This window comes from Zea mays, chromosome 8 (genome assembly GCF_902167145.1).
Source record: "Zea mays cultivar B73 chromosome 8, Zm-B73-REFERENCE-NAM-5.0, whole genome shotgun sequence".
In the NCBI taxonomy this organism is placed as follows: Eukaryota; Viridiplantae; Streptophyta; class Magnoliopsida; order Poales; family Poaceae; genus Zea; species Zea mays.
The window spans coordinates 80220877-80246637 of record NC_050103.1 but is presented as its reverse complement, the minus strand read 5'-3'; the positions used below and the strand labels follow the sequence as shown (position 1 = coordinate 80246637).

Genomic DNA, 25761 nt, shown 5'->3' with positions numbered 1-25761 from the left:
AGGAGAAATCATGTTGTGTCTCATGCGCCTAGGAGAATGTGCAATGAACCTTCTACCATTTATCATGCTTGCAATACTTCATTTGTATTTTCATGTAAGAACACAAAAGTAGTTGCTAAGAAGTTGGGATTCAAATGCAAGGGAGACAAGACTTGTATCTGGGTTCCAAAAGTTATTGTGACTAACCTTGTAGGACCCAACAAGAGTTGGGTACCTAAAACCCAAGCTTAAATTGCCTTACAGGTTTATGCATCCGAGGGCTCAAGCTGGATTATCAAAAGTGGATGCACGAACCACATGACGGGGGAGAAAAAGATGTTCACCTCCTACGTCAAGAACAAGGATTCCCAGGATGCGATCATACCAGCACTAAAGCACCAGATCCCATCAGAAATCCGAAGTTAAGCGTGCATGGGAAAGATTAGTACTAGGATGGGTGACCTTCTGGTGAAGAAATAGAGCAAGTTGATCTTGATGACATAGATGAGGATGAAGTTCCGACGGCCGCAATGCGCACGATGGCGATAGGCGATGTGCAACCACAGGAACCACATGAAGAAGATCAACCATCTTCCTCAACAATGGTGCATCCCCCAACTTAAGACGATGTACAGGTACCCTAAGAAGAAGGGCAGGATCAAGAGAGAGCACAGGAAGATCAAGTGATGGAGGAAGAAACACCACGGGCCCCTCCAACTCAAGTCCGAGCGTCGATCCAAAGACATCACCCCATCGATCAAATTATGGGTGACATCAGCAAGGGAGTAACTACTCGCTCACGATTAGCAAATTTTTGTGAGCATTACTCGTTTGTCTCTTCTATTGAGCCTTTCAGGGTAGAAGAGGCCTTGCAGGATTTGGACTGGGTGTTGGCCATGCAGGAAGAGCTAAATAACTTCAAAAGAAATGAAGTCTGGAGTCTGGTACCACATCCAAAGCAAAACATTGTGGGAACCAAGTGGGTGTTTCGCAACAAGCAAGACGAGCACATGGTGGTGACAAGAAACAAGGCTCGACTTGTGGCAAAAGGTTATGCCCAAGTCACAGGTTTGGATTTTGAGGAGACTTTTGCTCCTGTGGCTAGGTTAGAGACAATTCGAATTTTGTTAGCCTATGCCGCTCACCATTCCTTTAGGCTATTTCAAATGGACGTGAAGAGCGCTTTCCTCAATGGGCCAATCAAGGAGGAGGTATACGTGGAACAACCCCCTGGCTTTGAGGATGACAGGTATCCCGACCATGTGTACAAGCTCTCTAAGGCACTCTATGGACTTAAGCAAGCCCCAAGAGCATGGTATGAATGCCTTAGAGATTTCCTTATTTCGAATGATTTCAAGGTTGGGAAAGCCGATCCCACTCTTTTCACGAAGACATGCAATGGTGATCTCTTTGTTTGCCAAATTTATGTCGATGACATAATATTTGGTTCTACTAATCAAAAGTCTTGTGAGGAGTTTAGCAGGGTGATGACACAAAGTTCGAAATGTTGATGATGGGTGAGTTGACCTACTTCCTTGGGTTCCAAGTGAAGCAACTCAAAGATGGCACCTTCATCTCCCAAACGAAGTACACTCAGGATCTTCTCAAGAGGTTTGGGATGAAGGACGCCAAGCCTGCGAAGACACCGATGGGAACTGACGGGCATGTTGACCTCAACAAAGGAGGTAAGTCCGTTGATCAAAAGGCATACCGGTCCATGATAGGTTCATTACTTTATCTTTGTGCTAGTAGACCAGACATTATGCTTAGTGTACCCATGTGTGCTAGATATCAATCTGACCCCAAGGAGTGTCACCTTGTGGCCGTTAAGCGAATTCTTAGGTATTTAGTTTCTATGCCTTGCTTCGGGATCTGGTATCTAAAGGGGTCTACCTTTGACTTGATTGGATACTTAGACTCCGACTATGCCAGGTGCAAGGTTGATAGGAAGAGTACATCAAGGACATGCCAATTTCTAGGAAGGTCCCTGGTGTCCTGGAGTTCCAAGAAACAAACATCTTTTGCCCTATCCACCGTTGAGGCCGAGTACGTTGCCGCAGGACAGTGTTGCGCGCAACTGCTTTAGATGAGATAAACGCTCCGGGACTTTGGCTACAATCTGAGCAAAGTCCCACTCCTATGTGACAATGAGAGTGCAATCCGCTTGTCAGATAATCCTGTGGAACACAGCCGCACTAAGCACATAGACATCCGGCATCACTTCTTGAGGGATCACCAGCAAAAGGGAGATATCGATATTTATCATATTAGCACCGAGAACCAGCTAGCCGATATCTTCACCAAGCCGTTGGATGAGAACATTTTGCAGATTGCGTAGTGAGCTAAATGTCTTAGATTCGCGTAACTTGGATTGATCTATAGCATCCATGTAGTCTATGCCTTTGATCATGTTACTTTGTGCATTTAAAACAATTATTGTTTGTTTATGGTGCTCAAAGTTGTACAAGTAATCCCCAGACCTCAGAAGTCCATATGCAAATGATGCACATATTTAGGGGGAGATGAGCTACAACTTGACCCCTTTGAGACTAACATGTTTGCTTGAGTACACTTGATGTAGTCTCAAAGGTACATTGAAAGGGAAAGTGAACTTGGACGATAAGCAGACTTCCACTACACTCCGGTATTAGTGTATTTAATTCCAAGTTCATACTTGTGCTCTTATTGCCTTTTGCTCGTAACCGACATTTTGGTGAGGCAATGGGGTTAAAGGGCCAAAAATTATCCCGTTTTGGTGCTTAATGCCAAAGGGGGAGAAATTAAGGCCAAAACAAAATGGATCAGCTAACCACTTGTGAATTTTAAAAATAGAGGAGTTAGAATTTGTTTTTTTTGTCAAAATACTCTTATTGCAAAATTTGGTCTCTTATGGGGGAGAATTTTGATTATGGGAAAAAGGGGGAGTTTTTGACACTTGATCAATTCTACTTTTGGAATATCTCTCTATGTGCCCAAACACGCGTGTTTGACTTAGAGATAGGAAAATGATATTTTGATTATGGGAAAAGGGGGAGTTTTTGACACTTGATCAATTCTACTTTTGGAATATCTCTCTATGTGCCCAAACAAGCGTGTTTGACTTAGAGATAGGAAAATGAATTTGATTTGAAAAAACAAACCAAGTGGTGGCAAAGAGTGATCCGAATATGCCAAATCCTAAGTAAAAAGTATTTGGTCTTCAATTTGAATTGATATTGCACTCCTCTTGTTGCTTTTTGATGTGTTGACATAAATCACCAAAAAGGGGGAGATTGAAAGGGAAATGTGCCCTTGGGCCATTTCTATAATTGTTTTGGTGATTAGATGCCCAACACAAATGTTTTGAACTTGTATGTGCTAAGTGAGCAAGAAGTGCAAATCAAAGACAAGGTACGTTTCTAGACTTAGTGAATTGTTTTTTAAGTACTAACATGCTTGTCCAAGTGCTAGAAACAGTGCAGAGAAAAGAGAAACGAATTTGGAAAAGGATTGGCTGTGAGCAACCAACATCAGCTCGGGCTTGGCACACCGGACTGTCCGGTGGTGCACCGGACAGTGTCCGGTGCGCCAGGCTGGCCGACGGTGAACTGGCTGCTCTCAGAAAAGAGACAGAGACGTACGACTATAATTCACCGGACTGTTCGGTGGTGCACCGGACTGTCCGGTGAGCCAACGACGCTCGGGCCAACGGTCAGCTGCGCAATCTGTGAGCGACGCGTGTCTCGCTCCAACGGTCAGTTGGGCACACCGGACAGTGTCTGGTGTGCACCGGACAGTGTCCGGTGCGCCAACGGGCCCAGAGGAGCAACGGTCAGATGCGCCCGATATGGAAGGAGATCGTGCACCGGACATGAATAGTGGATGTCCGGTGGTCCACCGGACTGTTCGGTGCACCACTCGACAGAAGGCAGGAATTGCCATCCAAGTTGGTCTCCAATGGCTTCTAGCTGCCTTAGGGCTATAAAAGGGACCCCTAGGCGCATGGAGCAGAACACCAAAGCATTCTCTAAGCATACTAAGACATCTAGACTCCGCTCCCACGCATTTGATTCGTTGTGTTAGTGATTTGAGCTCCGTTCGAGTTGTGAACTCCCTGTGTTGTCCTTTGAGCTCAAGTCTTCATTTATGTGCGTGGTTGTGCTGCGTATTTGAGTCTTGTGTGTGTTGCTCTCCCAACCTTACTCTCGTGCTTTCTTTGTGATCTATATTGTAAGGGCGAGAGGCTCCAACTTGTGGAGATTCCTCGCAAACGGGAGAATACTCAAAAGAGAAAAGGCCGTGGTATTCAAGTTGATCATTGGATCACTTGAAAGGGGTTGAGTGCAACCCTCGTCCATTGGGACGCCACAACGTGGAGGTAGGCAAGTGTTACTTTGCCGAACCACGGGATAAAAATCGCGTGTCTCTTGTGTTGCTTTTTCTGTGATTGTTTTGTTAACAAGAACTCGCTTCAAAGCTACTTAGTCACACTAACAATTTAATAATCAAGTTTGTGGCTATTTAGTGTTTGATTTTACAGGATCACCTATTCACCCCCCTCTAGGTGCTCTCAGAAATAATGAGTATTTCCATCGCATTGCTAATGGTAAGATACAAAATAATAATATTGTCTTCCTGGAAGATGGAGACGAGGATTTTTGGGAATGGAAGTATTTTGGAACATGCTACTCAGTTTTACTGAGCTTTTTGGCCCTGTCCCAGGTAACTTGTTTCAAATTGACATAGAAATCTGGAATGGAACTGAGCAATTGGACGATATGGACAACCAAGTTCTTTTGTGATCAATTCTGTGAGAAAGAGATCAAAGACGCCGTATTTGAGATGGAAAGCAATAAAGCTACTGGTCGAGATAATATTCCAATTGATTTTTATCAAGTTTGTTGGGACATTATTAAAAAAGATATTGTCAACCTGTTCCATGATTTCCATGGTGGGAACTTGGATGTTAGTAGAATTAATTATGGTATTATTACTCTGCTTCCCAAAATTAAATAGGCTACAAAGATTCAACAATATAGACCCATTTGTCTGTTGAATGACTTATACAAGCTCACTACTAAGGTTTTAACTTCAAGAATTGAACCTAATGCCTAGAAGCTGATCAATGAGCATCAAACTGCATTTATTAAAGCCAGAAACATTATGACTGGAGTTATGATCCTTCATGAAATCCTTTGAGACTAAAAAATGAAAGAAGTTGGGGTTATCCTTAAACTGGATTTTGAAAAAGCGTATGATAAAGTTGATTGGGAATTTCTGTTTCTTTGCCTCCATAATAGAGGTTTTGTAAGAAATGGTTAAGGTGGATGCACATGGTGGTTGAGGGTGGCACTGTCAGTGTTAGGATCAACAACCAAACTGGTAAATACATAAGAAGTGCTAAAGGTGCGAGACAGGGAGACCCCCTCTCTCCCATTCTTTTCAATTTTGTGGTTGATAGTCTTGCTAGAATGATGGATAAAGCAATTGATAATGGTGTTTTAAAAGGTCTGGGCAATCACTTAATCCCCAATGGGGTTTCATTGTTGCAATATGCTGATGACACCATCATCTGTTTGGAAAATGGCATTACTAAGGCTAGAAACTTGAAAATGTTATTGTATATCTATGAAATGATGGCTGGTCTGAAAATTAATTTTATGAAGAGCGAAATCTTTGTGGTTAATGGAGATGATGATATTGCTATGCAATATGCTAATCTCTTTAATTGTCAAATTGGAACTTTTCCAATGTTGTACCTTGGAGTTCCTGTTAGGTCGAATCGTTTGCACATTGCTGATTGGAGGAAACTTGAGGAAAAGTTGGAAAAAATACTTGATTGCTGGAAGGATAGTTCTTTATCTGTTGCTGGGAGAATTACCCTGATTAATGCATGTTTATCCAACTCCCCAATTTACCATATGTCAATGTATTTGCTTCCCAAGACAACTATTGATAATCTGGATAAAAAAGGAAGAAGTTCCTTTGTCAAGGTGGAGGGGATAAAAAAATATCATCTTGTTAGATTGGATAAAGTCTGTACTAGCAAGAAAAAAGGTGGGCTTGGAATTAAGAACTTAAGATTGCTAAATATATGTTTAATGTGCAAGTGGTGGTGTAAACTTGAAAAGGAGAAGGGGATCTGGCAAAAAATTGTGAATAATAAATATATCCATGGTAACAGTATCCTTAATATTGGCCCCAGGGTGGGTGACTCCGAGGTGTGGAGTGATATGCTTAAAGTCAGAGATTACTACATGTAGGGGAGACAAATTATTACGCAGTCTAGTGATAAGACTAGATTCTGGGAAGATTCTTGGCTCCTTAAAACTCCTTTTGCTATATCTGAACCAAACTTGTTTGACATTTGTAATGACAAAAAAATTCTTGTGATTGATGTCATTGAGAAAAAATGCCCAACTTGATTTCAGGAGATGGTTAAGAGATGATGATAGGAAAAATTGGACCAAAATTCTTGAAAACATCAGATATTTGAATTCCAGGAGTTGAGTGATGATTTAATTGGAAATGGGGTAATAAGAAAGAATTAAATGCGAAAACTCTTTATGATAACATTGATATAACTGAAAGGGAATTAGGCTTACACCTTTTTTCTAATTGATTTTGGTGGTTGAATTGCCCAACACAAATAATTGGACTAACTAGTTTGCTCTAGTCTATAAGTTTTATAGGTGCCAAAGGTTCACAATAAGCCAATAAAAAGACCAAGAAAGGGTTCAAACAAAGAGAGCAAAAGACAACCCAAAGGCACCCTGGTCTGGCGCACCGGACAGTGTCCGGTGCACCACCGGACAGTGTCCGGTGCACTAGGGCACTCGACGCTGAACTCGCTACCTTCGGGAAATTCAGAGGGTGCTCCGCTATAATTCACCGGACTGTCCGGTGAGTCACCGGACAGTGTCCGGTGCACACCGGACTGTCCGGTGTGCCAGCGGAGCAACGGCTACTTCGCGCGCAACGGTCGACTGCAACCGCATTCAATGCGCTACAGTGTGCGCCAGAGTCAGAGCACGCGCAGTTGGCGCACCGGACAGTCTACAGGACCTGTCCGGTGCACCACCGGACAGCCCAGAGGCCCCACAAGTCAGAGCTCCAACGGTCGAACCCGCTGACGTGGCTGGCGCACCGGACTGTCCGGTGCGCCATGCGACAGCAGCCTTCCAACAGCCATATTTTGGTGGTTGGGGCTATAAATACCCCAACCACCCCACATTCATTGGCAATCCAAGTTTCCAACCTTCAACACATTACAAGAGCTATAGCATTCAATTCTAGACACTCCAAAGAGATCAAATCCTCTTCCAAGTCCGGAATCACTCCAAATCAAATAGTGACTAGAGAGAGCGACATTTGTGTTCTTTTGAGGTCTTGCACTTGGATCGCTTCTTTTCTTTCTCATTCTTCTTGTGATCAAACTCAATTGTAACCAAGGCAAGAGACACCAATTGTGTGGTGGTCCTTGCGGGAACTTTGTGTTCCGTTTGATTGAGAAGAGAAGCTCACTCGGTCTAAGTGACCGTTTGAGAGAGGGAAAGGGTTGAAAGAGACCCGGTCTTTGTGACCACCTCAACGGGGAGTAGGTTTGCAAGAACCAAACCTCGGTAAAACAAATCATCGTGTCTCGCTCTTTATTTGCTCACGATTTGTTTTGCGCCCTCTCTCTCGGACTCGTTTATATTTCTAACGCTAACCCGGTTTGTAGTTGTGCTTAAGTTTATAAATTTCAGATTCGCCCTATTCACCCCCCTCTAGGCGACTTTCAATTGGTATCGGAGCCCGGTGCTTCATTAGAGCTTAACCGCTCGAAGTGATGTCGGGAGATCACGCCAAGAAGATGGGGATCGGCGGTGAGAAGTCCGCTACAAGCCACGGGAAGGCTCCATCCGGGGAGTCCGCCAACAAAGTGAAGGGATCCCCTTCACACAACAAGTCGGGTCGGAGCGGTGACAAGAAGAAGAAGATGAGGAAGGTGGTCTACTACGAGACCAACTCTTCGTCGCCATCCACCTCCGGCTCCGACGCACCGTCCGTAACTTCTAAGCGCCATGAGCACAAGAAGTTTAGTAAGATTCCCTTATGCTATCCTCGCATTCCTAAGCATACTCCATTACTTTCCGTCCCATTAGGCAAACCACCGACGTTTGACGGTGAAGATTATTCTAGGTGGAGTGATATGATGAGATATCACCTAACCTCACTCCACAAAAGCATATGGGATGTTGTTGAGATTGGTGTACAGGTACCATCCGTAGGGGATGAAGATTACGATGAGGACGAGGTGGCCCAAATCATGCACTTCAACTCCCAAGCCACCACTATACTCTTCACCTCTCTAAGTCGAGAGGAGTATAACAAGGTGCAAGGATTGAAGAGTGCCAAGGAGATTTGGGACGTACTCAAGACCGCGCACGAAGGAGATGAGATGACTAAAATCACCAAGCGGGAGACGATCGAGGGGGAGCTCGGTCGGTTCCGACTCAACCAAGGCGAGGACCCTCAAGCCATGTACAACCGCTTGAAGACCTTGGTGAACCAAGTGCGCAACCTCGAGAGCACCAAGTGGGATGACCATGAAATGGTCAAGGTTATTCTAAGATCCCTCGTTTTTCTTAATCCTACGCAAGTTCAATTAATTCGAGGTAATCCTAGATATACACTAATGTCTCCCGAGGAAGTGATAGGAAACTTTGTGAGCTTTGAGTTGATGATCAAAGGCTCAAAGAAAATCATCGAGCTAGATGGCCCATCCACGCCCGAAGCACAACCGGTCGCATTCAAGGCAACAGAGGAGAAGAAGGAGGAGTCTACATCAAGTAGACAACCCATCGACGCCTCCAAGCTTGACAACGAGGAAATGACGCTCATCATCAAGAGCTTCCGCCAAATCCTCAAGCAAAGGAGGGGGAAGCATTACAAGCCCCGCTCCAAGAAAGTTTGCTACAAGTGTGGTAAGCCCGGTCACTTTATTGCAAAATGTCCACTATCTAGTGACAGTGACAGGGATAACGCCAAGAAGGGCAAGAGGAGAGAAAAGAAGAGGTACTACAAGAAGAAGGGCGGCGATGCTCATATGTGCCGCGAGTGGGACTCCGACGAGAGCTCCTCCGACTCCTCCTCCGACGAGGACGCCGCCAACATCGCCATCACCAAGGGCCTCCTCTTCCCCAACGTCGGCCACAAATGCCTCATGGCAAAGGACGGCAAAAAGAAGAAGGTGAAATCAAAATCCTTCACTAAATATGCATCCTCTAGTGATGAAGATATTGCTAGTGATGAGGAGGATAATTTGCGTACCCTTTTTGCCAACCTAAACATGCAACAAAAGGAAAAACTAAATGAATTAATTAGTGTCATTCATGAGAAGGATGATCTCTTGGACTCTCAAGAGGACTTCCTAATTAAGGAAAATAAGAAGCATGTTAAGGTTAAAAATGCTTATGCTCTAGAAGTAGAAAAATGTGAAAAATTATCTAGTGAGCTAAGCACATGCCATGATATTATTACCAACCTTAGAAATGAGAATGCTAGTTTAATTGCTAAGGTTGATTCAAATGTTTGTAATGCTTCAATTCCCAATCTTAGAGATAATAATGTTGAATTGCTTGCTAAGGTTGAAGAATTAAATGTTTCTCTTGCTAGCCTTAGAAATGATAATGAAAAATTAATTGCTAAGGCTAAAGATTTAGATGTTTGCAATGTTACTATTTCCAATCTTAGAAGTGAGAATGACATTTTACATGCTAAGATTGTTGAACTAAAATCTTGCAAACCCTCTACATCTACCGTTGAGCATGTTTCCATTTGTACTAGATGTAGAGACATTAATGTTGATGCTATCCATGACCACTTAGCTTTAATTAAGAAACAAAATGATCACATAGCTCAACTTAATGCTAAGATTAATGAGCATGACTTCGAAAATGAAAATTTTAAATTTGCTAGAAGCATGCTCTATAGTGGGAGACGCCCTGGCATCAAGGATGACATTGGCTTCCAAAAGGGGGACAATGTCAAACTTAATGCCCCTCCTAAGAGATTGTCTAACTTTGTAAAGGGCAAGGCTCCCATGCCTCAGGATAACGAGGGTTACATTTTGTACCCTGCCGGTTATCCCGAGAGCAAAATTAGGAGAATTCATTCTAGGAAATCTCACTCTGGCCCTAATCATGCTTTTATGTATAAGGGTGAGACATCTAGTTCTAGGCAATCAACCCATGCTAGATTGCCTAAAAAGAAAACTCCTACTGCATCAAATGATCATAACATTTCATTTAAAACTTTTGATGCATCTTATGTGCTAACCAACAAATTCGGCAAGGTAGTTGCCAAGTATGTTGGGGGCAAGCACAAGGGGTCAAAGACTTGTGTTTGGGTACCCAAAGTTCTTGTATCTAATGTAAAAGGACCCAAAACCATTTGGGTACCTAAAATCAAGAACTAAACTTGTTTTGTAGGTTTATGCATCCGGAGGCTCAAGTTGGATCATCGATAGCGGGTGCACAAACCATATGATAGGGGAGAAAAAGATTTTCTCCTCCTATGAGAAAAACCAAGATCCCCAACGAGCTATCACATTCAGGGATGGAAATCAAGGTTTGGTCAAAGGATTGGGTAAAATTGCTATATCTCCTGACCACTCCATTTCTAATGTTTTTCTTGTAGATTCTTTAGATTACAATTTGCTTTTAGTTTCACAATTGTGTAAAATGGGCTACAACTGTCTTTTTACGGATACAGGTGTTACTGTCTTTAGAAGAAGTGATGATTCAATAGCATTTAAGGGAGTGTTAGATGGTCAGCTATACTTAGTAGATTTTGATAGAGCTAAACTCGACACTTGCTTAATTGCTAAGACTAACATGGGCTGGCTTTGACATCGCCGACTAGCACATGTTGGAATGAAGAATCTTCACAAACTTCTAAAGGGAGAACACATTTTGGGACTAACAGATGTTCATTTTGAGAAAGACAGGGTTTGTAGCGCATGTCAGGCAGGGAAGCAAGTTGGTATTCATCATCCACACAAGAACATCATGACGACTGACAGGCCACTCGAGCTCCTACACATGGACCTATTCGGCCCAATAGCTTACATAAGCATCAGCGGGAGTAAGTACTGTCTAGTTATTGTGGATGAATATTCTCGCTTCACTTGGGTGTTCTTTTTGCAGGAAAAATCTCATACCCAAGAGACCTTAAAAGGATTCTTGAGACGGGCTCAAAATGAGTTCGACTTAAGGATAAAAAAGATTAGAAGCGACAACGGGACGGAGTTCAAGAACTCTCAAATTGAAGGCTTCCTTGAGGAGGAGGGAATCAAGCATGAGTTCTCTTCTCCCTACACCCCACAACAAAATGGTGTAGTGGAGAGGAAGAATCGAACTCTATTGGACATGGCAAGGACCATGCTTGATGAGTACAAGACTTCAGATCGGTTTTGGGCCGAGGCGGTCAACATCGCTTGCTACGCCATCAACCGGTTATATCTACACCGAATCCTCAAGAAGACATCATACGAACTCCTAACCGGTAAAAAGCCCAATGTTTCATATTTTAGAGTCTTTGGTAACAAATGCTTTATACTTGTTAAAAGAGGTCGAAAATCCAAATTTGCTCCTAAGGTTGTAGAAGGCTTTTTACTAGGATATGATTCAAACACAAGGGTCTATAGAGTCTTTAACAAGTCCTCTGGACTAGTTGAAGTTTCTTGTGACGTTGTGTTTGATGAGACTAACGGCTCTCAAGTAGAGCAAGTTGATCTTGATGAGATAGGTGATGAAGAGGCTCTGTGCATCGCGCTAAGGAACATGTCCATTGGGGATGTGTGTCCTAAGGAATCCGAAGAGCCACCACATGCACAAGATCAACCATCTTCCGCCACACAAGCATCTCCACCAACTCAAGATGAGGATAAGGCTCAAAATGATGAAGGAGAAGATCAAGGAGTTGAGCCACCTCAAGAGGAGAGCAATGATCAAGGGGGAGATGCCCATGATCAAGATGAGGAAGAAGAACAAATTCCAAGACCGCCACACTCAAGAGTCCACCAAGCAATCCAACGAGATCACCCCGTCGACACCATCCTCGGTGACATTCATAAGGGGGTAACCACTAGATCTCGTGTTGCACATTTTTGTGAGCATTACTCTTTTGTTTCCTCTATTGAGCCACACAGGGTAGAGGAAGCACTACAAGATTCGGATTGGGTGGTGGTGATGCAAGAGGAGCTCAACAACTTCACTAGAAATGAGGTATGGCATTTAGTTCCACGTCCTAATCAAAATGTTGTAGGAACCAAGTGGGTCTTCCGCAACAAGCAAGATGAGCATGGTGTGGTGACAAGGAACAAAGCCCGACTTGTGGCCAAGGGATATTCACAAGTCGAAGGTTTGGATTTCGGTGAAACCTATGCACCCGTAGCTAGGCTTGAGTCAATTCGCATATTACTTGCCTATGCTACTTACCATGGCTTTAAGCTTTATCAAATGGACGTGAAAAGTGCCTTCCTCAACGGACCAATCAAGGAAGAGGTCTATGTTGAGCAACCTTTCGGCTTTGAAGATAGTGAGTACCCTAACCATGTATATAAACTATCTAAGGCGCTTTATGGGCTCAAGCAAGCCCCAAGAGCATGGTATGTATGCCTAAGAGATTTCCTTATCACTAATGGCTTCAAAGTCGGAAAGGCCAATCCTACTTTATTGACTAAAACTCTTGACAATGATTTGTTTGTATGCCAAATTTATGTTGATGATATTATATTTGGGTCTACTAACGAATCTACATGTGAGGAATTTAGTAGGATCATGACACAGAAATTCGAGATGTCGATGATGGGGGAGTTGAAGTACTTCTTAGGATTCCAAGTGAAGCAACTACAAGAGGGCACCTTCATTAGCCAAACGAAGTATATTCAAGACATTCTAAACAAGTTTGGGATGAAGGATGCCAAGCCCATCAAGACACCCATGGGAACCAATGGGCATATCGACCTTGACACGGGAGGTAAATCCGTAGATCAAAAGGTATACCGGTCGATGATAGGTTCTTTACTCTATTTATGTGCATCTCGACCGAACATAATGCTTTCAGTATGCATGTGTGCAAGATTCCAAGCCGACCCTAAGGAAGCTTACCTTATGGCCGTAAAACGAATCTTGAGATATTTAGTTTATAATCCTAAGTTTGGGCTTTGGTACCCTCGGGGATCCACATTTGATTTAATTGGTTATTCGGATGCCGATTGGGCGGGGTGTAAAATTAATAGAAAGAGCACATCAGGGACTTGCCAGTTCTTGGGAAGGTCTCTGGTGTCTTGGGCTTCAAAGAAGCAAAATTCTGTGGCTCTCTCTACCGCCGAAGCCGAGTATATTGCCGCAGGTCATTGTTGCGCGCAATTACTTTGGATGAGGCAAACCCTTAGGGACTATGGTTACAAATTAACCAAAGTTCCTCTTCTATGTGATAATGAGAGTGCAATTCGCATGGCGGATAATCCCGTTGAACATAGCCGCACTAAACACATAGCCATTCGGTATCATTTTCTTAGGGATCACCAACAAAAGGGAGCTATCGAGATTGCATATATTAACACCAAAGAACAATTAGCCGATATCTTTACCAAGCCACTAGATGAACAAACTTTTAACAAACTTAGGCATGAGCTAAATATTCTTGATTCTAGGAATTTCTTTTGATGTTTTGCACACATAGCTCATGAATATACCTTTGATCATGTCCCTTTTATATGCTATGACTAATGTGTTTTCAAGAGTATTTCAAACCAAGTCATAGATTGAAAAGGAATTCGAGTCTTCGGCGAAGACAAAGGCTTCCACTCCACTCCATCAAATCATCCTTCGTCGTTGCTTCGAGCAACTCTCCAACTTTGGTATAATATTCACTCATATTTTGTTTGCCAAAGGGGAGAAAGTAGTTAAAGGGCTTATATTTCACTCAAGTATCCGTTTTTGGCGATTCATGCCAAAGGGGGAGAAAGTATTAGCCCAAAGCAAAAGGACCGCACCACCACCAATTTTCAAAATTTGAGTTAAGAAAAAGTCTTGAAATGATGAATTTTTCAATTGACATCTTATTGTATTCAAAAGGGGGAGAAAGTAGTATTTTCAAAATTTGGTATCTTAAAACCCTCTTGAACACTAAGAGGAAGATCTCACTAAGAGGGAGTTTTTGTTTAAGTCAAAGGAAAAGCATTTGAAATAGGGGGAGAAAATTTCAAATCTTGAAAATGCTTCTCAAAATCTTATTCATTTACCTTTGACTATTTGCAAAAAGACTTTGAAAAGAATTTACAAAAGAATTTGCAAAAACAAAACATGTGGTGCAAGCGTGGTCCAAATTGGCTCAATTCTAAGTAACCTTTGCACTTACAATTATGTAAACTAGTTCAATTATGCACTTCTATATTTGCTTTGGTTTGTGTTGGCATCAATCACCAAAAAGGGGGAGATTGAAAGGGAATTAGGCTTACACCTTTTTCCTAATTGATTTTGGTGGTTGAATTGCCCAACACAAATAATTGGACTAACTAGTTTGCTCTAGTCTATAAGTTTTACAGGTGCCAAAGGTTCACAATAAGCCAATAAAAAGACCAAGAAAGGGTTCAAACAAAGAGAGCAAAAGACAACCTAAAGGCACCCTGGTCTGGCGCACCGGACTGTCCGGTGTGCCACCGGACAGTGTCCGGTGCACCAGGGCACTCGACGCTGAACTCGCTACCTTCGGGAAATTCAGAGGGCGCTCCGCTATAATTCACCGGACTGTCCGGTGTGCCAGCGGAGCAACGGCTACTTCGCGCGCAACGGTCGACTGCAACCGCATTTAATGCGCTACAGTGCGCGCCAGAGTCAGAGCACGCGCAGTTGGCGCACTGGACAGTCTACAGGACCTGTCTGGTGCACCACCGGACAGCCCAGAGGCCCCACAAGTCAGAGCTCCAACGGTCGAACCCCAACGGCCTGCTGACGTGGCTGGCGCACCGGACAGTGTCCGGTGGCGCACCGGACTGTCTGGCGCACCGGACAGTGTCCGGTGGCGCACCGGACTGTCCGGTGCGCCATGCGACAGCATCCTTCCAACAACCATATTTTGGTGGTTGGGGCTATAAATACCCCAACCACCCCACATTCAATGGCAATCCAAGTTTCCAACCTTCAACACATTACAAGAGCTATAGCATTCAATTCTAGACACTCCAAAGAGATCAAATCCTCTCCCAAGTCCGGAATCACTCCAAATCAAATAGTGACTAGAGAGAGCGACATTTGTGTTCTTTTGAGCTCTTGCGCTTGGATCGCTTCTTTTCTTTCTCATTCTTCTTGTGATCAAACTCAATTGTAACCAAGGCAAGAGACACCAATTGTGTGGTGGTCCTTGCGGGAACTTTATGTTCTGTTTGATTGAGAAGAGAAGCTCACTCGGTCTAAGTGACCGTTTGAGAGAGGGAAAGGGTTGAAAGAGACCCGGTCTTTGTGACCACCTCAACGGGGAGTAGGTTTGCAAGAACCGGACCTCGGTAAAACAAATCATCGTGTCTCACTCTTTATTTGCTCACGATTTGTTTTGCGCCCTCTCTCTCGGACTCGTTTATATTTCTAACGCTAACCCGGCTTGTAGTTGTGCTTAAGTTTATAAATTTCAGATTCGCCCTATTCACCCCCCTCTAGGCGACTTTCAATAACGGCTATGGTTCTTGTTTCAATCATATTTGGAAAGGGAAAATTCCTCCAAAATCAAAGTCTTCATGTGGTTTCTTGAAAACAGTGTGTTGTTTACTAAGGAGAAGTTGATTAGTAGAAATTGGACATGTGATAATTCTTGTAGTTTTTGTCCGGATTTCAAGTCGACTAATCATTTGTTTTTTACTTGTCACACTGCTAGATCAGTGAGGGGGCGTGTAGCTAAATGTTTCAATTCTGATTATGTTCCAAATAATCTTGAGCAGTGCTGGATGTGGCTTAATTGTAATCTCTATGATGCCAAAGAAATTGGAATTATCGGGGCTGTCGCCATTTGTTGGGCCTTATGGAAAGCAAGGAATAAAGCTTGTTTTGAAAACACTGTGATCAATTCACCTGTGGAATTTTTTTTGTCATGCATGTGCGTTAATTATGATATGATCAGGTTTAAGCAAGAAGGAACTCTAGGACTTGCTGCATGATGGCGCGAAGCTCCTGTTGAAGGCTGCCAATGCAAGGATCAGTTCGCAAACGTCGAGTGAGGACAGTGGACACTGAGAAGCTATCGAGTTGGATGGTCTTTGAGTCTCTTTTGGGGTTTCTGATGTTTAGTGTTTTCTGTTTCTGACTATGAGTGAACAGTGGTGGGAACTTAGATGTTTGTGTTTCTGATATGTTTTATTTTTAGAACAGCTTGTTGTTTGTGTGTGTGACCTGAATCAGGTCAGTTTCTGTGATGTATCTCTTCTATGTTTAGCCTCTAGTGCTTATCTAGATGTGGATAAAACAGTTGTATTTCTGTTATGAAAGTAATATAAATGGAGTGATCTCCATTCGGGGGGAAAACAGCCATCAGTCCGTGAGAATTTGAGAATTCCCAATTCCAGTTGCAGTTCCAGCACGATCTCACCCGCCTGCTGTCGAGTAGTATATACGTACAATACATGTGGACGACGTCCATGGTTGCCTCCCTTCCCCCTCCTCCTCTTCCTCCCAGCTGAGCTGCCCTTCTTCTTTCTCCAGCAAGCAAGCAGCAGCAGCAGCCCAATTGCATTGCATTGCAGTGATGGTGATGTGATTTCTGCGGCGCGAGACAAGCACACCCACCCTCCCAGCTCAACTTACGGTGACGCCGTGACGGTGAGGTTAGGAGCTGGGTGACTGACGGGGGAGGCCCACCGGACGTACGTGATCGGCAGCCAAGCCAAGGCGATGCCTGCAGCCGCGGCTCCAGCTCCACACACCAGGACCAGGACCAGGTCCAGCGGCAGCCCCAGCGCAGCCATCGGCCCCCCGCTTCCTTACTGGGGCGGCGCCGCTGTTGGCGCAGAGGAGCAGAGGTGGCGCATCGGCATGGACTCCGCCGCCGCTGCCCTCCTCGACTCCGCCTCCGCGTCCGCCTCTTCCGCCAACGCCGCAGGCAAGGAGATGCCCACCGCCCGCCACATCGCCCACCGCACCGCCCACAACATGTCCTCCTCCTCGCTCCGCAAGAAGTCCGACCTCGCGCTCCTCCGCAAGGTCCCCTGCGCCCCGCTCCGACGCCTCCTCGACAACCTCCAGGAGGTTTTGCTCGCCACCAAGCTCGCCCTCCTCTTCCCCGCCGTTCTACTCGCGATCGCCGCGCGAATCTTCCACTTCGGCCAGGCAACTCCTCTCCCTCCTCCTCCTCCTACTGTCATCGCATCTTTTTTCCCCTTTAATTTCTTAATTCGATCGGAATTTAGGCATATTCTTCGATTGTTATATATCCTCTGCATCATTCAACGCGCACATATTTTTTTTCTCTCTTATACGTACATATAGAAAAAAAAAAGAGCATTTTGATCGCACCAGCGGCCAGCTAGGCCCAGGAGGCAAGATTGCATCACTTCATGTGCCGCCTCAATTCTCACCGCTCTGCATCTCACCTCCCTCTTACCAATCTATGCCTGCCTGCCTACCTGCCACTTTCCAAACACATTGGCCTTGTCCCAAACAACAATAAACAAACCCTGCAGCTATATGTAACGTTCCGTTGCATAAACTACCCATCAAAGTCAAAGAAAATACACCACCACAACGCATGAACAGGGAAGCATACTCGCGCTCTGATGATCGCTAGAATTTCAGAGTACATGCATGTGATGTGACCATGTGGGCTAGATAGCCTGTTGCTGCCAAATTCTGTTCGGCCTGACAGATGGAATCATGGAATGAAATAGCACCACAACTAAACTAATCGGCCAAGCACATGCATCAGCAAGCTTCCTCTACATCCTATCTAACAGCTTGTCGGCCCTGCTCTACTGCCCATCTACTCACCAGAACCTGGTGTATTATTCTTCATCTGTCACCCAATACTCTCCTTCCTTCTACCCCTTCAGTTTTGACTTTTGACCGCACTATGACCACCAACAGACGACACAGTTGGCAGCACGACAGGTTGGCTTCAGGTTTTAGTTCCATCTCAGCAGATTGATTTAGGCTCTCGCTAGGAACAACAGTGGGAAGTGATTTGTAATTCCTCCCATGAGATATCAATGATATGTAATTCCTGCCACGAGATATGAATTTTTGCAGCAGGACAAGCTTCTACTTCGTCTTTCACTGTGGTGTGGTCCTGCTGGGCATGTGAACATGCTTGCACGCGTACAATGTTCTTCTCTGTCCCTATCCAAACACATAGTACACGACATGCAAACAAAAGGGCATATTGGATTGCCACAAACATGACCTTGCTAGACACTGAATGAGTGTCGCTTCTTTTGTTCCACTGCCACCTCGCCATCGTTTTCTTAACTTCAACAAGATACAACTATATATATGACTCCATCTCAGTATTGCATTCCGAGGAAACTAAAACTGATCGAAACATGTGATGCTTTGTACCCAGTGTATGATGATGCCCATATCTCCCCTTCCTGTTTCTTAACACATGCTTTCTCTTGAAACTCGACAGGAATGGGTCTTTGTGCTTAGCTTGATCGGTCTCGTTCCTCTTGCTGAGCGACTTAGCTTTCTGACTGAGTGAGTTTGTTCTGCTTGTTATCATACCGTGTTCTTGATACCTCCTGTTGATTGATATCTTTCTAATATATGTAATATATGTTAATGTTGCAGGCAGGTTGCGTTTTACATAGGGCCTACTGGTAAAAGAAATAAATACTGTCAGATTCAGTTTTTTTATCCAGGCCACAACCTTTACATTGTTTCCTAACCTGCCCGGGTAAATTGCAGTGGGTGGACTGTTGAATGCAACATTTGGAAACGTAACAGAGGTCATCATTGCGATCTTTGCACTCTATCAAGGCAAGGTAGTGGTGGTGAAATGCTCCCTGCTAGGCTCAGTCTTGTCCAACCTGTTGCTTGTCCTTGGAACCTCCCTTTTCTTTGGTGGCCTGGCTAACCTTGGAACTGAGCAGCTATACGACAAAGTAACCAACTCAGCTATTTCTCACCTATTGTTAAGCTGTCCTTGGAAGCACCAAAAGAAATTTTGTCTTTTACTAAAATGAGTATACGGTTTTATTGTGTGCAGATGCAAGTAGATGTCAGCACAGGACTTCTGATTCTTGGTGTGCTATGCCACTCTCTGCCACTGATGCTGAGATATGCTGTGAGCTCCGGGGAGCACGCAGAATCCTCTTGGGATTCAGGACTGGAGCTGTCCCGAGCATGCAGCATTGTCATGCTCCTTGCCTATGTAGCCTACCTTTTCTTCCAACTGAAAACCCACCGCCAACTATTTGAACCCCAACCCCAAGAGGTGTGTATTGTAATTTGTTGCTGATCAGTAACCAGCAGGAACTGCTAACATAGAACCAGCTTGCTAATTTGGGTATGTGGTCCAACCAAATGATTTTGTAGGTTGAAGATGATGGTGATGATTCGGTCTCTCAAGACGAGGCAGTACTGGGATTTTCCAGTGCAATGATTTGGCTGGGAGTCATGACCCTGATGACAGCACTCCTATCAGAGTTTGTTGTGAGCACAATTGAGGTATGCACCACTGAGTACAATGCCATGTTTATGTTACCCATTTCAGTCAGCACATACACTGTAGTAAGTTGTAGTACAGCTAATGGTTTTATGACAGAATCTTGTTAACACTTAACAGGCAGCATCGGAATCTTGGGAGCTATCTGTCAGTTTCATTAGCGTCATCTTGATTCCAATAGTTGGTAATGCAGCAGAGCATGCTGGTGCAGTGATATTTGCGTTTAAAAACAATCTGGTAGGGAAATCGAGGAGGTCTTACACACTCATCACGATGTTATGGTAGCAGATACTAACATAACATTGTTGGCTGAAACAGGACATCACCCTCGGAGTATCTTTGGGGTCCGCTACGCAGATTTCCATGTTTGTGGTGTGTATTAACTTAAATGTAGAGATAGTTCCATGTGCTTTTTTTGCATCGGTAAACTTTAATGGTGGAAGCGAAATGTGCTAGGTGCCATTGAGTGTCCTTGTAGCATGGATCATGGGAGTCCCGATGGATCTTGATTTCAACTTGCTTGAGACTGGTTGTTTGTTTCTTGCAATATTAGTAACGGCCTTCACGCTCCAGGTATTCTTTTGCACCCTCCTCGATCCGGCTTGAACATAATCGATAACACGCATGGATTTTTCATTGACAGAACATCCATGAATCTTGAGTGGTTAGTTGTATGTGCTGATTTTGTTTATTAAGAAAAGAAATGTCCACTTGTGCGGTTCGGCTGTGTCCTTGTTTCTAAGGATGCGGGGCCATAGGAGTTCTGTCAATATCGTGGTTTTAGCGGTAAAGAGTGACTGTTCTATGCGTTTTTGCAGGATGGATCATCACATTATCTGAAGGGACTGCTGCTTGTGTTTTGCTACATTGTCATCTCCTTATGCTTTTTCGTTTTGAGACAGCATGGAAGTATGGATTTCTAGTCTTAACAACCTTCATTCAAAAAAAAACCTATAGATGCATTATTGGTTGACATTTTCTAAATAATCTCAATAACATGTTACTGATGCTAGATGGAAGCAACGATGATCAGCTGGGTGTAGCAAGCAAGCCATGGAGGATTTAGGGCGCCTGAGCTGGCAGTAGTTTCTCAACAAGTAGCGTGGACTTTGGTTTGCACGATTTTGCATGGAACACTGGAGGGGAGACCCGTGAAGTTTGACTAAAGTATGTAGACTGCGGGAAGATGCTGTTCAGCTGATGTGTGAATGTAAGTACATACAAAGACTATAGATGAAAACTGATGTTGCGTGAGAGACTATTTGTGTGTGTTTTTCTTGTTCTTTCCACCAAGCAATGGCTAGAATTCGGTTGAGCTGTTGAAATTGTCTCCTGTATAAATCAGTGACATGTCATACTATTTTCCAACTGGACTTAACAGAGCCTTTATCCTTCTAATTGGTTACCCGCATGGTCATAATCTGGATCATCATCGTGCGTTAACTTTGTCTAAATGTTTGTTTGGTTGCCTGCAAGTGGAGGGCATGGACTGTATGAACTAATGCAAAATAAGTTATTTTGAGACTATTTATGTGCATCCACACGTACCCCAAAACGGTAGTATCCTGGCGCGTAGGCTAGCGTGAGGTGAGCCTCGTCACGCGCGTGCTTCGAACCAATAAGCGGTATATGAATCTGTCTGTATTTCCAGTGCCTCAATAACACATGGAAAGAAAGAAAAGAAGTGAAACGAACGACAGGTGTCTTATATAATCTAGCTTATGGATTATATAATCTAGATATCTAGAGGGTAAATAATCAAGGCCTTATTTGTGATACATCAGCTTACAATTCTAAGTTTTCCTTTTGAAAGTTCATCAGCAAAGTTCACGAGTGTGTAGCGTAGCTTTGTTTGGTGTGAGTTATACATGTCCAACGGGCCGTGCCGGGCTGGTCCGGTCCGGGCACGGCCGGGCCCGGCACGAGAGGCACCAGTCCAAGCCCTGCACGGTTCACCCATCGTGCGGGGTCAGGCTAGCCCGTGGGCTGTTGGGGTTGCCCAGACCCGGCGCGCTAGCCATTAGATGGGTCGGGCCAGGCTTAAACCACGGTAGGCCCATCAGTTCGTGCCGGGCCCGTGCCAGAAATTTCTCATTTATACATAGATCATATAAATGTATCATATAAATACATAGAATCTTATACATAGAACACATAGATGTATCATATAAATACATAGAATCTTATACATAGATCACATAAAAACATCTTGAATACATATACATAGAATCTTATACATAGATCACAATTCACATAAAAACATCACAAAACATAAGACAAATAGGTAATATAAAATTTAATCGGGGCCTTAGTGCAATGCTGGTTCATTAAAAACCTTTCTAGGTAAAAACTCACACCTCGTGAGAAAACCCTAGGAAGGAAAAGAGTACAACCAGCTCCTTATAAAGTTTATAGTCTAGTTCATAGTCCATGTTTATTACAAAACATAATACATTGATACAAAACCAAAAGAATTTCAAGCCTTTTCCTTCTTCCCCCTTGCTCATCTTTGCTTCCTTCTTGATCCTTTCTCTTGCTTCCAGGTGATAATTGTTGCTCATCATCGAGATACATAGCTTCAAAAGCTGCCTCAAGGTCCTCGAGATACATTGATCCATGGACATTGTCGTCGCCCGTCGACACCGAAACACCCACGAAGTCACGCGTCTTCGGCTCCCTCACGGCAAGCGCCGACCTGAGATCTTCATCCAAAAACCAAATCAAAACAAATGAGAGGGACAATAGATCTACCTACTACGGTTCAGTGAATCGAATTATTACAACCTTACCTGCGTTACCCGGAGCACCAGATCCACCGACTGTGTGGTTGGGACTTGGGAGCAACGAGCTTTAGCAGATCGAGACCACACCGGCTTTAGCAGATCGAGACCAAACCGATACAGGAAGGCGAGGCGAAGGGGAGCTGGGAGGGGACGCCGGTACCGGAAGCAGAGACGCGGCGATGGAGATGGAGCAGAGACCGGAAGACGAGGGGAGCCGGGAGGGAGACGAGGTGGGTGAAATACCTGAGGGCTGAGGCCCATGGAGCAGCGAGCCAGCGACACAGCGATGGAGATGGAGCAGAGACCTGAAGACGAGGGGAGCCGGGAGGGAGACGAGGTGGGTCGTGGGTGAAATACCTGAGGCCCGTGGAGCAGAGACGCGGCGATGGAGCAGAGACCGAAAGACGAGGGGAGTCGGGAGGGAGACGCGGCGATGGAGCAGAGACCAGGCGGCGACGATGGAATCTAGGGTTTTCTGGAATCGCCGTGAGCGCCAGACCGCCAGCCGCCAGACGGTTTCTAGAATCGCCGTAGCCCGTAAGCCGTAAGGGTTTTCGTTTGCCTATGCGTGAGCCAGCGTCTAGGGTTTTCTTTTCTCACACTCCGAGTCGTGCCCGAGTCGGGTATGCCCGTTTAACGGGCCCGTGCTCGTGCCAGCACTGTGGGCCGTCCTATTGGCCCAAGCACGGCATGGGGGGCGTGCCGGACTGGCACGGGCACGAACACTGTCGTGCCGGGCCGGGTTTGGACCGTGCCGACGCGTGCCGTGTCTCGTGCCACCCAACTGGCCGGCCCACTATGGACATATATATAGTGTGAGTACAAACATGGGAGCAAGGAGAACTACGTACGGAATGGAACGCAACATGGGAGGGAGAAGCGTCAAATCACGATCAGTGGTTGTCGTCGTGGCCCACCACCACTACTAATTACTTCTCCTGATTGTGGTTGGGGCCCATCGCGAGCACCCACCCACCTTTGCTTGCACGGCCCGCCCATTCACCGGTTGAGGGGAGAAGGGAGAGGAGAGGTAGCTCAGTCCTCCTCTGACCGCCGACCCATCCGCCATGGCCGCCTCCTACGACCGCGAGTTCTGGAACTTCAGCGACCAGCTGCGCCTGCACAACAACTTCTCCAACCTCTCCATCGCCGACCCCATCTGGTCCTCCACCACACTGGATCCTCCCTCCTCCTTCAGCGACGCCCCGGGCCTCATAGGATCCGCCAAGCTCGCCTTTGGCAACGCCACCACGGCCAACGCCGACCGCTACAACGCCAACGCCGCCGGTGTCGCCAGCAAGAGCATGAGCGTGGGCATGATCGACCACTACCTCAACAAGAACACTAACAACGACGTCGTCAAGAGCTACTTCAACAAGTCCGTCGGCAGCAGGCCGGCCAACAACAACACCACCACAACCGTCAAGAAGAACTCCGCCGCCCACCACGACAAGAAGCACAAGAACTCCGGCAACGGCGCCGGCGTCGACAAGAGGTTCAAGAGCCTGCCGGCGGCGGAGGCGCTGCCCAGGGGCGAGGCCATCGGCGGCTACATCTTCGTCTGCAACAACGACACCATGGAGGAGAACCTCAAGAGGCGGCTCTTCGGTAATATCTCTTTCATTTTCCTGTCCATTCATTGATTTGATCGAACGTTACGTACATATTCCAGCATAGGATTAACCGAATCGGATCCAAGATCGACTCCCCCAAGTTGTGATTTTTTTTCGTCTCTCTCGATACATATTCCTGCAGGGCTGCCGTCCAGGTACAGGGATTCTGTGAGGGCCATCAGGCCCGGCCTGCCCCTCTTCCTCTACAACTACTCCACCCACCAGCTCCACGGCATCTTTGAGGTGAGGTCCAAACTATACCTACTCTACTCTACTCTTTTGTGTTTATCATCATCATCATTATTACTCGATCAGTCGTATGCATATGATTCCATCATTTCAGCATCTTTATCTTTCAATCATGCTTGTGGTTACTAAATATAAAAAAAGAAGGGGGAAATTTCTCATCGTCTATGGGACGAACGCAGGCTGCAAGCTTCGGAGGATCCAACATCGATCCAGCAGCTTGGGAGGACAAGAAGTGCCCCGGCGAGTCCCGCTTCCCTGCTCAGGTATCTGATCCAATCCAACAGAGGATGCTCAGCCTCTATGATTGTCCATTTTACATGCAATACTAGCTATAGAATGACTTGATTGTCAAAAGAAAAAATGCTTGCTTTAGTTGCATGCACAGAAAAGTAGTGAAGGTAGTTGGGCGAGCTTATCAATGGACCAAGTTGTGAAGCTCCGGTTGGGTGAATGTGGCCCTTGTCAAGCTTTTGCCTTGTTGGCCTACTAACTAGTGTTTATGTCATGTCAGTGCCTTGAGTTGCCCGTCTCCATCTGTATCATCAACGGATTACTGTGTTGATCCAGTCTAATAATAATATCTGATGATCCAACAGGTGAGGGTTGCAACGCGCAAGATCTGTTCGCCGCTGGAGGAGGACGCTTTCCGCCCCATCCTCCACCACTACGACGGCCCCAAGTTCAGGCTGGAGCTCAGTGTCCCTGAGGTGACCTCTTCTTTCTTGCCTGCCTGCCTGCCTGCCTCAACACTTGCTGCTGTGCAAGGCTAAATGGCTAATCCAGAAAAAAAAAATCTCATGCAGGCGCTCTCCCTTCTTGATATATTTGCGGAGAAGATTTTTGACAGACAGACAGCCTGATGTCTCCATACTTGCTTCCAGTTCCAGAGGAGTAGTACATGTATAATATAAATATAATATGCTGATTACCGACATCTGATTATCTATTCTAGTATAAGTTACACTCGAACTTAGGCCCTCTTTGGAATTATAGTATTTTTATAGTTTTAAAACAATACTATGTTATTTGGTGATACTATAGTATTGGAGCTCAAAAGGTGTTTGGTTTGTACAGTCAAAACTCAGTTTTAAATACCATGGTTTACCAAAACTGTGGTATTTTTGGAGTTTTCGAAACTCCAATCAGGATCTCAGTTTTCTTCTCCTCTATATATACTTTGTTTTTCCAATAGAACCAAACTTAGCGTGCTGTTTGGTTCACATATTTTTAATATAATGGGTAACAGATAACGTTAAAATATGTTTGTTTAAGTGCACCGTAATCAAATAATATACTAGAAATTAATACCGGCCTATACAAACTCGAACCATTATCGTTATCATTTACGTTACATTTTGTGACCAAACGGCACCCAAGTTCGAAGGGCCTTTAGCTAAGTGTAAGTGTATTTCAAGCTGAGGTTGGAAAAGATCACTTGGTGGTTCTCAGATTGACCAGGT

General features: G+C 44.9%; 2 protein-coding genes and 1 pseudogene across 3 annotated transcripts; all 3 read left to right on the top strand.

The window, feature by feature from the left end:
• The first annotated feature begins 350 nt into the window (after positions 1-350).
• LOC111589996 (uncharacterized) lies at positions 351-467 on the top strand (annotated as a pseudogene).
• A 16190-nt stretch (positions 468-16657) lies between these two features.
• LOC541851 (calcium exchanger 1) lies at positions 16658-21052 on the top strand. The gene is made up of 11 exons (NM_001111529.2): positions 16658-17324; positions 18619-18686; positions 18780-18808; positions 18897-19093; positions 19198-19425; positions 19527-19658; positions 19777-19893; positions 19975-20028; positions 20113-20229; positions 20475-20565; positions 20670-21052. The coding sequence occupies exons 1-11, from the start codon at positions 16890-16892 to the stop codon at positions 20720-20722; spliced, it is 1521 nt and encodes a 506-aa protein (NP_001104999.2). The 5' UTR covers positions 16658-16889; the 3' UTR covers positions 20723-21052.
• Positions 21053-23279: 2227 nt separating this feature from the next.
• Positions 23280-25470, top strand: LOC100502210 (DCD (Development and Cell Death) domain protein). 2 transcript variants are annotated; one of them, XR_004851811.1, is made up of 5 exons: positions 23280-24047; positions 24195-24300; positions 24481-24564; positions 24898-25008; positions 25105-25470. XR_004851811.1 is itself a non-coding variant. In NM_001196687.1 (5 exons), the coding sequence occupies exons 1-5, from the start codon at positions 23507-23509 to the stop codon at positions 25159-25161; spliced, it is 894 nt and encodes a 297-aa protein (NP_001183616.1). In that variant the 5' UTR covers positions 23411-23506; the 3' UTR covers positions 25162-25444. The 2 variants fall into 2 exon arrangements, 1 of the variants encoding a protein (NP_001183616.1); NM_001196687.1 differs by having other exon boundaries at positions 23411-24047; positions 24195-24295; positions 25105-25444.
• Positions 25471-25761: the final 291 nt, after the last annotated feature.

Bases quoted from the DNA above. Each gene is read 5' to 3' on its own strand.
- LOC541851 (NM_001111529.2), top strand. From the start codon at position 16,890: ATGCCTGCAGCCGCGGCTCCAGCTCCACACACCAGGACCAGGACCAGG. The intron at 18,809-18,896 runs GTAAAAGAAATA...GGTAAATTGCAG, and splicing joins GTTTTACATAGGGCCTACTG to TGGGTGGACTGTTGAATGCA. The intron at 20,566-20,669 runs GTATGGATTTCT...TACTGATGCTAG, and splicing joins CGTTTTGAGACAGCATGGAA to ATGGAAGCAACGATGATCAG.
- LOC100502210 (NM_001196687.1), top strand. From the start codon at position 23,507: ATGGCCGCCTCCTACGACCGCGAGTTCTGGAACTTCAGCGACCAGCTG. The intron at 24,565-24,897 runs GTATCTGATCCA...ATGATCCAACAG, and splicing joins AGTCCCGCTTCCCTGCTCAG to GTGAGGGTTGCAACGCGCAA. The intron at 25,009-25,104 runs GTGACCTCTTCT...AATCTCATGCAG, and splicing joins TGGAGCTCAGTGTCCCTGAG to GCGCTCTCCCTTCTTGATAT.